The sequence below is a fragment of the Anabas testudineus genome, chromosome 22, assembly GCF_900324465.2.
Source record: "Anabas testudineus chromosome 22, fAnaTes1.2, whole genome shotgun sequence".
In the NCBI taxonomy this organism is placed as follows: domain Eukaryota; kingdom Metazoa; phylum Chordata; class Actinopteri; order Anabantiformes; family Anabantidae; genus Anabas; species Anabas testudineus.
Genome location: NC_046630.1, coordinates 6205597 through 6221241, shown reverse-complemented (window position 1 = coordinate 6221241; position 15645 = coordinate 6205597). Strand labels below are relative to the sequence as shown.

The 15645-nt window shown below is 41.6% G+C and overlaps 1 protein-coding gene across 3 annotated transcripts in view; it reads right to left on the bottom strand.

Annotated features, from left to right (window-relative positions):
• Positions 1-120: 120 nt before the first annotated feature.
• sptb (spectrin, beta, erythrocytic) overlaps positions 121-15645 on the bottom strand; it is a 33935-nt gene continuing 18410 nt past the window's right edge. For 2 of the 3 annotated variants that reach the window (XM_026339188.1, XM_026339189.1), the window contains exons 15-37: positions 15483-15620; positions 14309-15068; positions 13868-14070; positions 12673-12763; positions 12149-12295; positions 11735-12001; positions 11216-11440; positions 10597-10686; positions 9975-10265; positions 9524-9654; positions 9077-9281; positions 8533-8756; positions 8142-8292; positions 7422-7666; positions 6672-6810; positions 6235-6319; positions 5901-6097; positions 5308-5390; positions 4925-4988; positions 4396-4652; positions 3647-3820; positions 3450-3492; positions 121-3095 (exon numbers count right to left, since the gene is read on the bottom strand). In XM_026339188.1, the coding sequence (XP_026194973.1) occupies positions 2901-3095; positions 3450-3492; positions 3647-3820; positions 4396-4652; positions 4925-4988; positions 5308-5390; positions 5901-6097; positions 6235-6319; positions 6672-6810; positions 7422-7666; positions 8142-8292; positions 8533-8756; positions 9077-9281; positions 9524-9654; positions 9975-10265; positions 10597-10686; positions 11216-11440; positions 11735-12001; positions 12149-12295; positions 12673-12763; positions 13868-14070; positions 14309-15068; positions 15483-15620 (4405 nt within the window). In that variant the 3' untranslated portion in view covers positions 121-2900. Of the gene's footprint in view, positions 3096-3449; positions 3493-3646; positions 3821-4395; positions 4653-4924; positions 4989-5307; positions 5391-5900; positions 6179-6234; positions 6320-6671; positions 6811-7421; positions 7667-8141; positions 8293-8532; positions 8757-9076; positions 9282-9523; positions 9655-9974; positions 10266-10596; positions 10687-11215; positions 11441-11734; positions 12002-12148; positions 12296-12672; positions 12764-13867; positions 14071-14308; positions 15069-15482; positions 15621-15645 lie in introns of those variants that run through there. The other variant, XM_026339190.1, reaches the window with a different exon arrangement.

The window sequence follows — 15645 nt, the reverse complement described above, 5'->3', positions numbered from 1 at the left end:
TTCATGTGTTAACAATGAATGGAATTGGATTTCATTTAAAATTGTGGGTGTGAATTTCAAAATGGCAAAAGAGATTAAGAGGTTAACAAATACACCCAAAGTTTATAGTTTCAGAAGTTTATTTTAAATCTTATATACTCAAAATGTATTTGCTTTATTTGCTGTTAACATTTTGATATTTTACATAGCTGGAAAGTACAAAATGCAGATTAAAAACCACTGAACAGAAAAGGCTGGTAGGGAAGAGGTGGAAGAATAAACAAAGTGGGAGGGAGGTGACGGAAAGTTTCAGGATCTGAGCTTCTGTAGCGATAGTGACCGATTTTAAAAACAAGACTGAATACATGTGATGCAAGTGTCACAAACCATTCTGAGGTGCGTTTATACCAGAAACTTTTTACTACTGTTACTAGCATAGATGTGATGTTCTGCTGCTGACCTTCTGCATGTGGAAACATGTATTTCTTGCATATAACATTGAGAATATAGAAATAATGGTAAATAACCTAGACAGATCATGTCCTATTTATTAATAACAAAAAATCAACTGGAGCTAAACAGTCTCAGTATCTTTCACCTGACTTCCATCGTTTCAGTGAGGTCACTTGAGTTGGATCGTAGGTCAGGGACACACGGCCCACAGTACAAGGCAAGACGGCAGTGGGAGATTGTGTGTGAGCCACCATCCTGGTGACAAATGAGCATTTAGAAATGCAGTTCCCTATATGGTACATACTCTATATTCCCTGCATACATGCATAAACTAAAATGTATTATTCTATAATGGCTTTATTGTGGAAACTCCCACGTCTTTGTAAATTCTCCCCTTACATTCATAGTAAAGACATCCCCTCAGCTACCTCCTGCTATATTAAGAGCATGCCTGGTCCTGCTGCGTGGTTTGGAAAAGCAGTCGAGATTCATCCGATCCATAACTTGTCCTAGACTTTGGATGAAACCGTAAAACCTCTGATAGTGGTGTAGGCTTTCATTCCCAAACAGTAGCACCTGGTTTATATTCTACTGGGTATAAACTGACATCTATTGTGGTAAATTAAGTCTGGCTTGTGAGACCAGAGCTGTGTTTCCACCACCTCGATTATTGTAAGAGATGCAAAATGAAGATTAACCATAAACAATTTGTTGACGTGTGTGTTTGGGGTTTCTGGAGTCATTTTGTGCTTCTTTTCGTTTTAATTTTCCTTTTTAATTTTGTAACTGGCTGTTTTACATCTATTTGTTGTCTTTTGTGTCTCTGCGGTTGTGTTGTTTTTTTGCTTTTCGCCTGGAGGTCAGACACGTAAAGATTCTTGAGTCCGTGCCTGGTCGGCCTGCTCGGCAATGCATCCATGGGTAAGTCCTTAACTATAGGTCTTAATCCTTAAACTAACCAGGGGGTGGTCTCCCAAAGACATTAGACTGGTTTAAAGTGTTAGACATCTTTAGACATCTAGACTCTGTTAGTTAGAGTTAATCCATTTCTGTGAAACCAGTTCCTGTTTGGGCCGTTTTCAGACTCACATGACCGCAGGCCTAGGAAAAAAGCTAATTATCTTATTCTCTGTTTATTACATAAATGACCTCGTTAAGGTCTACTTTGATGTTGTCATATCCCTTCTATCTAGACAGATAGTTGATAAAGTCTTTTGTTAAAGTTTAAACTCAACACTGACCCACATTGTTACGTTACCAGCTCTTTTCTTTTCTACGGCAGTTTTAACATTTTATGTAATATTCTGTGTCTGTATTATTTTTAATATGTGCAAACATCTGTTTTGTCCGAGCATGCCCAGTTTCTTTTTTGTGAATTGGCGTGAGCGGTGCCTAATGTTTAAGGTCTGTGTGTTTTAAAGTCTTGATGTAAACTAGACTTAACCTGCAGATTAATCCTGGTTTGCTGAACTTATTTCAAGCCGGGCTTTTCACAATAAGATCTGATTTTGAGCCGTGTTTATAATATACTCCTCAGCTGCTATACAAAGAGAGTGTGTGTGTGTCAGTATAAGCCAAAGTTGAAGACAAGAAAGGCAGGTCAAGTTGGTCTTGATTGAAAGTTCAAGAATATCACAATAGCACCATATCAAACTAACGTAAAACATACTTCATGCATCTGTAGATATATATACTGAATATGTTTATATGTTAATGAATAGATATGAAATTTAAGGTTCAATACACAAGTGTTGAGTATATTTCAGGTTCACAGAAACAATTACTGCCGCAGCTCAGTTGCGATTATAGTCAAAATGGACTGATTGTGGTGACGGCTCGTATGTTGTCAGTCACCGATTTAAAATCTCGAACAGTCACAGTCACAGTTTTGCATACCTGCAGTGCACAGCTCTGCACTACGCTTCACTCAGCAAGTCTTGACGCTGCATTCGCAAAGCTTGCCGAGTTCAGCCTGATGCTGTGATTAGCATTTAGCGCTCCAAATTCAAACAGCACAGTATTACAGTTCACAACCATTTTATAAGGCAGGTTAATAAGAGTTTGTCAGTACTCTTGAGTCACCCTCTCTTCATTACAGGCTCTCCTATTGTAAATAGCTATATCAAAGCATGTCTAGAGCAAAAAGTCGCAAAAGTAACAAAAACAAAAAGTTTTACAAACATTCTTTGGTTGAGTGTGAAAGGAGCATTCCTGTGCTTTAATATAATGCTTTGAATTTGGCATTTGTTAAAAAGAACACAAAGAAAAAAGTGGATCTTTGCTGATGATACACTGGCTTAAATACAGGCAAACAAATAATTGGTTTAATCTAAACTACAATATTTATGTTATTTCTCTCTAAATAATATATTTAAAAAAGCTAGTGATAAAAAGCTCGCTCTGACTGATTGTACACAAATACTACTTTCTCTTTCCAAGTTGCCTTGGCAACCCCCCTTCATCTCCTTTCATTTCTTCTTGGCAAAGCGACTGAACTTCTTCTCCTTGTCTTTCTTGGCAGAGCTCGGCTCAGGGAGGGCAGCTGATGAGGAGGAGGGAGGGGGCAGGCTGTGTGTTTTGCCCCCTGAGGGCCCTGACTCCTCCTCTGCCGCCACGGGCTGAACGGCCTTATCCATGGCCTGGCTCCAACGCTGGAGATCCTCCTTAAATGAAGTAAATGAACAAGTGGAAGGGTCACCATTAAAAAAATGAAGCATTAAAGAAGGTGATTGTGAGGCTAAATCAGGATAATGTATAAACAGCTTAGCTGTGAAATATTTTATTTTAGAAATCTTAATGATCCCTGTAGTTATTTTTAATTCAGAGACCTGAACAACTTGCACAAATAACTTTGCTAAATTACTCAAATGTTGTCAGAAAATGTCAAACAGTTTCTAAATTAAATGTGTATATGTATGTTCAGTGTGTACACCCTGTGGCCACTGATTTACACGGATGAAAAGTTGATTACATGCTTTCAGAGCAGCCAAGTGTTGTTTTACTGATTAAAAACTCACCTCATCTTTACACTGGAACAGATACTCGCTGCCATCACCAAGGCTGTGAGAGAGAACCGAAAGCAAACTTAGAGTGAAAGAAGTAGTTGTCATACTGAAGGGATCTTAAAAACCTGAGGTTGTCCTATGCATAGGTCCCGTGTGCTTTAACAAATCAACAGTAACTACAAGTAATAGTCAATAGGAGAGATTCTCACTGGAGTTTGAAGACGTGCTTCTTTTTCTTGTAGTTGGTGAGGATCTCCCAGCTGGCGTTACTGAGAGACAGGGGGTCCTCCCCATGATACGTCGCTCCGTGGCCAAAGCTTTTGGCATCTTTATAGGCTGAGAGCTGACCTGGCTTCAGCACACAGTACAAGTTGTTCCATGACCTGAGAGTGAGGAGGAAAAAAAAGCAGCGCTTAATACTGAATACTTCAGGAAGCTAATTTCCGCCCATAATGTAAGATCACTTTAGTTCAATCCAAATTACATTAGAGTCACAACAGCATCAGCACTCCACTGAGAAATGAGAAGAGCTGTCAGAGCAGCTCACTGCTCTGAAAAAAGCTGTATTAGCTGATTAGTGAAGTAGATTTTTATTAATATTAAATTATGCATTTCTTCTGTGTGTCTTTGTCTTTGCAGAACACACACTGCTGCATTCTGTACGAGTTGTAACTGACCAATAACGTTCTCAGTGTGACAACGGTGTGTTAAAATAGTCCAGCTGCATGGAGATACAGTGTGAGTCATCCATAAATTTCTATCAGAGTTTGAGTTTTTTATAGAATTCTAATCATCTGAACCAGAAGTGATGAACAGCTAGGTGTCATCTGCGTTTATATGAAAATCTAAGTCATGATTTCTACGACGACTGCAGAGTGGTACCCTAAACAGAAGCGTAGCGCACATGTTGTGGAACAGTCACTGAACACAGACTGGATTAATGGTCCTAATCATGTACCTGTTTGAAGCCTTCTTTCCTGAACCCTCCACATCGTGTTTTCGGCTCAGCATGCCTTCCTGCAGCACGGTCTGTGCTCTGAGGGGCTCCACGGGCATGGTGGCAGCCCTCTCTGGTTCTTTTGGTGTCACTAGTGAGACAGAGGGCTCCAGCTCCAGAGAACCACTCTCTCTCATCTCTGACTCGATGGGCACTGTCGTGTCACCGGCCGTCCCCTCCAACAGACCTGAACTGGGCTCAACTGCACCAGAACCAGACTGGAGGAGAAAATAGAGATACAGTGGAAACCAACACAGAGACAGGATGAGACGGGCGAAATGCCATTTATGAATCAATAAAACTACCTGCATGAGTAAGGCAGAACAGAGTGTGTCCTTGATTTATACATCTGGGCACAAATGTTCTCAACAGGCCAGTATAGTTGTTTAAAAATATAAATAGGAGGAGCACTTTTGCTTGAGTTTGCTTAAATAGAGGTCATAACACGAAAACATACAGAGGACAGGGCTGAATGAGTGTAGTTACTAACCAGAGTCTGTTCCTCAATAGTGTAGAGCTGTGAAGATTCTTCTACAAAGCCTGTGTCTTCCCTCCTGGGGAAAAGAAGGCAGCATGGGGTCTACATGAGAGATCTTTCAGAGCAGCAGGTGTGTGAGAGAGGCAGACGTGGTGTGTCACGGCTTGAAGGTTTAAAGCGTAAGGTTCAGTAATATTCTGTATTTTTTGTTTTTCTAGCCTTTCCGAGGCCCATAGCATCAAGTGTATTTGTTCCCATTGTGTAACTTTAAAAAGATAAAAACAAAACACCTGTGCAGAAAAAACGTGCAAAACAGAATTTCGAAATTGTTTTAATTATCACCAGACTTTTGTAAAAATCACCAAATACTTGTGTACCTCTCTGTGCGTGCATACCTGCTGTCCATATAGGAGCTTGGCTCTTCTTTAATGAACTTCTCTATCTCCTGTTGCTGCTTCCTCAGCTCCAGCAACTCCAGCTGCAACACACAAGTGAATTGGACTCAGTGCCTTATCATTGTTTGCTCCACTTTATGTGGAAAACTGTAATGCAATCCAGAAGATATTCTGCTGGTGAATCACTAATGACAGTATAAATAATAATACATATAACCAGAGAGATTACTGCCATACTGCCAGCTTCATTAAATTTTAAATCAGTATTTTAACATTTAAATTCACTGAGCAGCCGAACATCATGGAGCTTCATTTTAAATTCTATGTGAGATTCCTAAGTTTCAGAAAAATAAATGCGGTGGGTTGAATTTTCTGTAAAAATATGAAACTCCTGTACGCTCTCTTGCTTACAGTTGCGATATTGATTATTTTACAGTGTTTCAGTGTCTTGGTCATCCTGTGACCTGAAACACTGAGATATCTCAATCAATATTTCTGGCTAGACAATAGTTTTCTCCAAGTCTTTTTCAGCAGCTCCAGTGTCGTGACTCGTGTGGTTGTAGCTAAATTATGATAATGTCATTTTTTCATACCGTAGTGAGGCGCTCGAGGGCAGAGAAGCGCTCCTCCCAAGTGGCGGTGGATTTCTCAAAGGCTTCGTGCCTTTTGAGGAGTTTCTCGACCTCATCAACAGTGTGGCCCAGGTCTCTGCTGCTAACATATGGCTCCTGAGCGATCAGCCAGGCCTCTGCCACTGAGGCGTCCCGTGCAAACTGGCACACCTCCAGCACTTGATGCGGAGGAGACAGGTCATCGTGAGAATGTTTTTTTGAATGTAGTGTGTTGCCACTAGTTGATATATGAGCTGGTGCTGTACGTGTTTAAGGACAGAGAAAGAACCAATAAGGTAAATGCAGTTTTACTCACAGAGTCGCAGCCAATCCCATCTGTCATCCCACTTGAACATCATCTCCTTCCTTTTCTTCAACAGCTGCCCCAGCTTCTCTTTGATCTGACACAAGCAGTTATACAGTTGCACTTACATGTCAGCATTATTAAACAACTCAGTTCCCAGACTGGCTATTATCCTGTAAGAATTAGCATTGTGAAGTAATTAACCAAATGTTAAATTTAGGCTGGGGTCAATTGCTCATTTAAATTCTTTTGGCTTTTTCCTTTTCTAATTAGTGTTTGCTTTATAGCCTCCCTGATGAGTGTAAGATGAGTGGAATTCTTTTTTCGTGGCAATCCGATTGGTTCCATTGTGCCAGACAAGAACAATCACTCCCAGAAAAGTAATTAAATCTAATGAAAGCAGCAATTTGAGTCCCAGCTGAGGATGAAAAGAAGCTGTCTTTCCTCACCTCAGCAGAGTCTCTGTGTTTGCGTGTCAGCAGGGCCTTGCCAAGGTCTATGCAGTCAGTGAATTTAGCTCCCCTGGTTTCAATCTCTGAGCGGATCCCCTGGTGGTACTTCTGCAGGAGTTCCACAGATGAGACGTCCCTAATACGGAGGAAGCGAGGGAGGGATGGATATTAAGTGGTAACACTTACTGCATGAACTTTAGCTACCTCTTTTGGTGGGGTCTGGAACTGCACCAGTAATGGCAGCGCTCTGGCAAGTGTAGTGTCTATCACAAATAAACAGTGTAGTTGTCTTCTATAGATCTATGTTTATAGTTCTTTAATTAAACAGTGTCTCTCATATATGTTATACTTTTTGCTATATATATAAATAGAGACTGGATAGCACAGTGTAGGATAGTGTAGTGGGAAGATCACTGCCCTCTATGTGGGAGACAGGGGTTCAAATCCTACGTCTACCTTTCATAGGAGAGACAAAGTGCAATGCAAATGCTATGGCAAGGGGGAGTCAGGACGACAGGTCAGGGGGGAGATATTGTCATCCCTGCATCCTGAGATTGCAGTAGATGTCCCTAACTTCTTATTGAAAACAACAAAGGAGGAAGAAGGAGGAGGCATAGATGACACCTCCCTATGTATCATATATCTAACTATTGTATGTACTTGTTTCATTATGGAATTGCTATATGTATAATGCATTATACATAAATGGTTTCAAATACAAATAGACTCCTTCTGAAGTGTGCTCACTTTGGTTTCTCCTGAGTCTCTATCTGCTTGATGATGCTCTCCATCCAGGCCATCAGGTCTCGCACCATGGTGAAGAAGCGGAACTTCTCAGCTGTGTCTACCAGCTGTGCTCTGCGTCCATCACAGGCAGCAAGCAGACCGTTCCAGGCTTCCACCACCTCTTGTTCTGTGGCCTGGATGGCATCTGCTCTATTGCCTGCATATTGGGCATGAAGCCTTGCAGCTGTTTCCTGGAACTGTTGAACCTGGACAAGAAAATTATCATAAAAATCATTTTAATTCACTTCTTTTTGACCAGTTAAATCAACTAGTTTACAGTGCAGCAGAACAAAGTATGAGGGCTTTTATTTTCTTGTAAACTCCTTTATAGTGAAATGTTCTAGAAGGCAGTTGCATTATGCGTCATCCAACAGACAGTAACTAACCTGACTGCACATCTGTTTAGAGAATATTCATTACCCTGACAACACCAACTAAAACATTAATGCTGAGTTACAACCACAACAAAGAGCTGAGGAATAGATTGCAGGATGGAAATATTATTCATTGACCTGTCAGAACCAAAATAAAAGTGATAACCATTCTACTGGTTCTCAAAAGTTTCACAGTTGCCAAAATTGCGTAACTCTCTCCTCCCCTCTAGATATGAATCATCAGAGTTTGCCTCTTGCTGCCTGCTGTTTTCCTTCAGAGCAAAGAGCTGCTCCCCTCGTGTTGTACCTGTTTGCCTAGAGCGGTGATGTCTCTCTCAAAGGCGGCGTGCATTCTGTGGAAGGACTCTGCTTTGCTGAAGTCTTCTCCCACGTCATCAGGCAGCTCTTTCTGCTTGTCGTGGATCTGAGCCACGAGCTCCTTTCCATCATCAAAGTATCTTAGAGAAAGGAGATCAAACACCCAGTCTCTTCACTTATTCTTTTTGACACCATTATTACATCCAGTTGTTTTCTGGATGCTCTAGATATCAGCATCGTTCACAATAGTTTTACATAGATAGATAGATAGATAGATAGTGTTGCTTTACAGGATTAGACATGAAATCGTAATGGCAGCAATCCGGATAACTGGTGAAGTTTATGCTCATGGGTTGGTCTGTCAATACTGTTTTGCTTACTTAAGCAGCTCGTAAGACGCCATTAGGAGCTGAGTGCGAGTGTCGATGAGCTCCAGCAGATCAGCCCAGCTCTCATTGATGCTGTCTTTCCACTCTGCCATGGTGGCTGCCTCACTGTGGCCCCCTTCGATTAGCTCGTCTATCGTCTGGTTGACCATGTCCACGCGCTCCTGTCCCACCATTCCTGTTTCACGTGAAAACTCCCTGAACTTATCCCTCAGAAGCTGAAGTGAAAAAGTAGAAATGTTTTTAAAAACAGAACAACAGAATTTGTTGTGTTTTTTAAACGAAAAGCTTCACAAGACTATTTGCAAGTTGGCCGCCCATTTTAAAGTCAGACACAATGATTGTTGATTTACAGTAAATATTTAAGTGGCTTAAACCTGTAAACTGTGCTAATCATGGGTGCTCATCAATAAAATAAATTAGAACAGATTTATATACCGTGAAAATGTCTGTGTGCTTTACTGTATATGTGCTGTAATTTTGGTTTTTCTTTTCAGATTTGTTTGCCTGTGAGTGCATGCTTCTGTTGGTATAATACCGTGACATGGTCCAGATCCTGTCCCATCTCCTGAGAGGAGGCCACTAGGTCTCTTTCTGCAATCCAGTGCTCCAGTTCCTCCACCTCTCGGCATAGCAGAAAGTGGTGGTAGGTGTGGTCCAGCTTCTTCCTGCGGTCCTCCGCCAACTCCTTCAGCCCTGCGTACTGCTTATCTACCTGGCCCTGTCGCCTGATGATCTCCTCACTGCAGACAAGGTAATAGAAAAGGGTGGAGAAAATTAGAAAAAAATGCAAAGAGATTGGATTTAGGTTTACTTAGATGGGGCGTGTGATTAGAAAAAAGAAATTATCACGCTTCACATGCTTGTACCTCTTATCAGCCTAAGCTATTATTGACTGGGACAACATGTGTGAATTAGCATTCTCACAAACTGTTCAGATGTAATTTTGTTTCACTGTTGTTCATCAAATTATGAAAGCACTGACCCATCCGGATGGTCCTCTGCAAACATCTTCTGTGCACGGTCAGCTAGTCTCTGGATGGAGTCAGTATAGTCATCCACGTCCTGCTTAAGGATCACGTGGCGCTTCAGCATCAACATGGCACTTTGTTCATCCTGGAGAGACGGGAGAAGGAGGAGGAGGTGGAAGAAAAACAGGTGAGAAATGATCCAAGAAAGAAACAGGACACTCAGTCAAAGAAAAGAAAAATATTCTAAATGAGCTAAATGAGAGCCAGTTATAAAAAGCATGTAACCTTAATTGAAGTAAACCCTAACCATGTAATCGCTTTAATGCATGCAGCGCCACTTGTTATTTGCACAACATGTTTTGATCTAGGTAATAAGATCTGATTTTCCGACATCTGCGGCCACTTCCCTGAGTTAATCAGCCTGCTTCCTTGTCTGTCACGCGTGGCACTGTTTGTGCTCCTCACCTTGGCCTTTTCATCAGCAATCATGTAAAGCTCCTGCTCCCCTATCCAGGCTTCAGCCTCATCTGCGTCATTGTAGTACTGCTGGGCCAAGTTGGAGCCGTTCAGCCTCTCTCTTCGCTTGGCCATCTCGTCCTGCAGCCGAGCCCAGGCCTCCTCCAGCTCCTTCAGCTGATCTGTGATTCGCTCTGCCTCCGGTCTGCCCTCCGTGCTGGCAGCAGCCTCCATCCTCCATCCTCGCTCAAGTACTTCATCAACACGAGGCTGGTGGCCCTCAATCTCCCTCTGGAGCGTCTGGTGAGCAGAAAACAAGACAGTAAGTGTGCAGCATTAACACACACTATGATACAATAGCATCCAACTGGCTCTAACCTCCCTCTACAGCCAAGTTTTCTAACAACTCATGGACCTTTGTGAAGGACAGAAACACAAATGTGTGTGTATGAGTTGATTATTTCATCACACTTTCTAGTCATTGTCATGGCCTGTAGGGATTTTATTTTGTTTTTTAAAGACCTCAACATTTAGAATCAATCAGTTAATGAATAAGACAAGTTAAATCCAGCCACAGAAGTTTTAATTTACAGCAAACCACTACTCGTTTTCTCTCAGTAGGAATCCCTACCTGGTTCTTCTTGAGCAACATTTGCACAGTTTGAAGGTTGTGGCCATGCTCCTGTGACATTGCCAGAGGCATCCTCTCCTCTATCCAGAGCTGAAAGAGAAGAAGACAAGATTATGATTATAAAGAAACTAGAATGTGGTCTTAAAGGGCCATGTTAGGACCATCTTTCTTAAATTTCACCCTGTTGCAAACTGTCTTCAACAACTTTTAAAAAAATGTCAAAATAATAGTTTTAAGCTGTCTCCTCCAGCTAACTAAAGTGGATTTAGGCAGTGAAACCAATAAGGGATTAAAGCTTTTACCCAGATTCACCTGGAGAGTCAATTTCACAGAGCAAGCTGGTGCATACTGAGTGTACATACTGTAATTGAAAATTTCATTTCAAAATTAATAACATCATTTTTGGGAGAAAACACAGCCTTGAAGTGCAGGCTTCACCATTTCTGAAAATGTAAGTCCCAAAAGGTGTTATCCTGCTGTCATTCAAAAGCCAACATTAATCCTCCTCTTAAATCTAACACTCTTTATACTCTCTATTATAATTTTCTGCTATCAATCATTAGCAAGAACCAGGACTGCCGACACTTTAATTTTGCTTGGAAATTGGATCCATGCTTACAAGCTCATCGGCTAAGTCTCTGTAGAACTGATGGACAGCCTTGGCGGCCTCCAGCTTGCCCTTGCGCTGGGCCAGTGGTGTGAGGAGCTGCTGAAAGTCCCTCTGTAGGGTCTGCTGCTCAGCCTCCAGCTCGGGCTGGTCCTCTCTGCCTCCACCGTGCTTCCTGACGGCCTCCTGGAGCTCCTCCAGCTCCCGTGCACGGCCTCGCACCTGGTTCTCTGTCATCTGGTGCAGGGACATATGATTAGAGAAAAAGATAAATAGCCTTTCAACAGCATAATTAAGATGTAGTGGATAGTAAACCCACCAAAAAGTTTGCCTTGCTGTTCACATGCAAAAAGAGTCTTCTAATCGACCTTTCTAAGATAAAATTATCAAGCAGGTCATGCTTTTTTTTATCAATGTAAAACCAACTGTAACATAAATTGGTGTCTGTAACTGGTGTTCTGGTTCTGGTTAGCTAAAACTATAATGTATTCACTCTGATGGGGTACAGTGTAATGCTACAAAGACACAGACCTGATGCTTCTTAAGCAAAATGTTGGCAATAGTCAGGTCTTTCACATCCTCGTCTCCACTCTGTAGCTGCTGCTGCAGCTCATGGAGCCACTTCTTAATGTCTGCCAAGCTTTGGTCTAAAAGCTCAGAGCGGTTGGCATCAAACAGCAGCCGGGCCTTCTCCTGGGTGGTGGACTCCAGCTTGTCCCACAGCTCGTGAAGCTGAGCCAGGCGTTCCGTCACAATGGGTTCAAACTCGGGCTTGGACTCCATGAGCTCCTGACCCTCCTGCATCCACAAAAACACAGAGAGAGGAGCAATGTTTATGTTATAGTGTGGAAAAATACTACAAAACATGTTCAGTGATATACAGTAGGTGTAAATGTACTTCTAACTCTCACTCTAACATAGAAGATATACACACACAGCCTTTACCTGGTCTACTTTGTTAAGCCAGTCTTTGTTGGAGGCCAGCTCGGCCATGAAGGCCTGATGTTTCAGCCACTTGCTGTGCAGGTTCCTGGCCTCATCATATGAAGTGTCCTGAGCTGTCAGCATCTTCTCATTGATCCACACAGTCAGCTGAAGCATGGAGACAAGAATAAAAGTGGATTTAAAGCTCTGATCACTGAACAACTTGGAAAGTCATCTGCACATTATTTTAAAGTTGTGCAGAGGAGATTTTGTGCAAGTGGGATTTATTTCTTTATCTTTTGAAAGCAGAGCATTTACCAATTAGCCAAATGGGACCCCAATCACAAATAGGGAAGATACTGATTCAGTCTAATAAGTACTGCTGTGTTATAATAAACAAAACAGTGTGTTTGGCAAATTGACTGCAACATTCAAAAGATAAAAAGCAAAAAAAAAGTGGTGTCAAGTCACAGTAAAATAATAATTAAGCTAATAATTAATGTACTAATTGATGTTACTCAGGAAGTACATGACAGTGAACTCACATCTTGAGTGTTCTGCAGGAAGTGCTGGAGGTCGCGGTTGTCTCTGAGCTTTTCATGCACATCCTGGGCTCTTCTTTTATTCTTGTCATGTCTGAAGATCAAATAACAAAATGAGGAAACACATAAATAAAAATACAACTGTTGACTTAGCATATAGTTCTTTTTCTCAAACACCTCTCTCAGTGGCATATCTCAGATAAACAAGATCCAGTGAGGGAATCTGTATGAGCTTCTCCTCCACACAGTAAAATACCTGCATGTATCCCAATCATCAGACAATCATTTGTTTGTTTGCTAGTCCGTGAAGAAAAGCTCTCACTTAAAGATCAATATCCATTATTGCAGGAGCCAGTCTACAGAGCTGAGCTGTGGGAGGTAATGGTAAAAGCTCCTGTGCCCTCTCTACTGCATCTTGTTGACACTAATGATACAGTTACTATATAAGAAAGCTGTTTCACTGGTAAGTGGTGGAAAACTCTGAAGATAAAACGAGTTAGAAACATTTTTCTACATGAGTTCAGGGGCCATACAGTAGTTATCAAACTATAAGAAGTGAGATTTTTGGAGTTCATTGAAAAAAGTCTGGAGCTTACTGCATCACACTGCAGATGTCTATACGTTTTAAAATATGTCTGTAATATTTTTGCAGTTTCACCACTAAGACGTGTCCTTCTAAGTTCTAATGATCCTTGGTGACTGTACACAAATCGAGTTAAGCACACTCTGTACAGGTATTATAATTTAATAGCATATTACAGCACTTTCCTTTTTCCAGAGCAAAAATTTGTTTGCAATAATTGACATTTATTTTTACCAGCTTTTGCTTCTTATAACTTTTTAATTTAGTTGTATTATTTCATTTTTTAACCAATTGTTAATTTAAACCATTACATTATTACTGGAGATTTTAAGCATGTCATGCACACAAAATACATTTTGCAATGGGCTTAAAAATTATACATCCATCACTGACTAAAATGCAAGTTCAGCTGCCATTGAACAGCACTTTGTGTGTCCTTCTTGTTTTTTGTAACCAACCAGATTGGAAAAAGACTAATTGCAAAAAATGATGATCAGCACCTAATGTGCCTGAAATCATGTGAGAGATTTTAACTGCAGTATAATTTTCGACTATTCACTTGTTTTTGTTGACACTTTTGTCCAACTCCACTTGTTAGAAACCAGAAACACTAACCTGTCTTGAATAGAATCCATTTTCTCCTGCACTTTCCCAGAGTACAGGTTGTTACTGTCCACCAGCCGCTGTCCTCCCTGAAGAGCGCCGTCAATTTTGTCCTCATTGGCTTCCATGGTGCTCACAAAGTCCTCATGCTTCTTTAAAGCTTTCTCCGCCCCGGCTAGGGTGTCAGGCTTGTCGAGGTGGGCCAAGGTGTACTCCTGCAGCCGAGCAGCCAACGACAGGTCAGAGGAAGCTCATGCATCACACAAGAAGGTGACGACATTATATGACAAACATGCAGTTTGGTAACTGACTGTGCTGCATTCTCCCATACTACATTCTTTTAAATACTTGTGCTATCACTAACCCGGTCATTATCGGGCTAGCCCTAACTGTGTTGTCTCTGATGAGTCTTCCACCTAAAGACAGATCCTCCATATACAAATAGCACCGTACCTGATTGTTGAGGATGGCCTCTACAGTCTTGCCGTCCCTCATGAACTGCTGGAAGCCCAGACCCTGGTCCAGGAAGTTCTTGCGGCTGTCCCACATCTTCTGAAGTTCATACCATCCACGGTCCAGACCCTTCAGCGTCTGATCCAGCTGCTGGTACTGAGGATCGTTCTCCTGACCTTGCGTGACCCGAGCTCCGGTGTCCCTCACGCGGTGATAGGTCTCCTCGTGGTTGTTTATGTCTTCACGCAGAGCATCATGTAGGCTGAGCTGCTCCTCGGCCTCTGGCAGCGTGGCAGGCGTTTCCTCTGATGCCACAGCCTTCTGGGTCTTGAAAAGCCAGGACTGGAAGTCATCCATGTCTTGGAGGAAGGTCTGTAACTTGCTAACCTCACCGAGAGAGTCCTCCCTGTCTTTCAGGGTTTTTCTGAGTGTGTCCCAGGCTGCGTCCAGCTCCCCTCTGCGGGCTAAGATGTCGGCTGCATTCTCTGGGTGGTCTTTAGCCAGCTGGTCAGCCTCTTTTCTCAGGAAAGTAAGCTTTGTGTCGATGGCGGCCAAATCTCTCTGTATGCCAAACAGTTTTCTCTGGATGGCCATAACGGCTGCCAGGTCATTGCCCAAGTCCTGTGTGGATTCGATCACCCGTGTCTTGTCTTTGATCCAAGCCTCTGTCTCATCACACTCCAGCCCATAGTTGTGCAGACTAACAGCAGAATCTACTTTCCTCTTTTTCTCCTCCACCATGGCCTTGAAAGCCTCCCACCTGAAGGAGAAGAATTTAGTAAAAGATTATGTGATTTTAGATTTTTTAAATATTCTCGTTTCTGTTAAAGAGATATTAAACTTTATATAAATATAATATTGGAAAAACTGTAATTCCTATAAGATATTTCCTACATTAAAATCCAAGTAAATGTTTATTATTGGTAACTTCACAGCTTTCACATCTACACATGTTCAGCTACTCTGCTGTGCACACACTAACTCAGAGTACAAACTGAACTTATTGAACATAACACATAATACATATACAAACATAATTAGGAAATAAAATTATAATAAGAACATTTTAATAAACACAAAAATATGAATATTTAAGTTTATTTCAGTTGCATGATTGATTAGAAATGCAGACAGACAAAATAAACTGTAAAATATAGGACACTTTTTAAAGCACCTCTTATTCAGTCGGGCCTGACATTCCTTAACCTCTTTGGTACGAGGGTGCCTGCTGTCCTCCAGCTGTTTCACAGCTTTGTTGACGTCATCAACTCTTGACTGAACATTTGCCATATCTTGAGCTAGAATGCTCAACCTGAGAATAAGAAAAGTGCCAATTA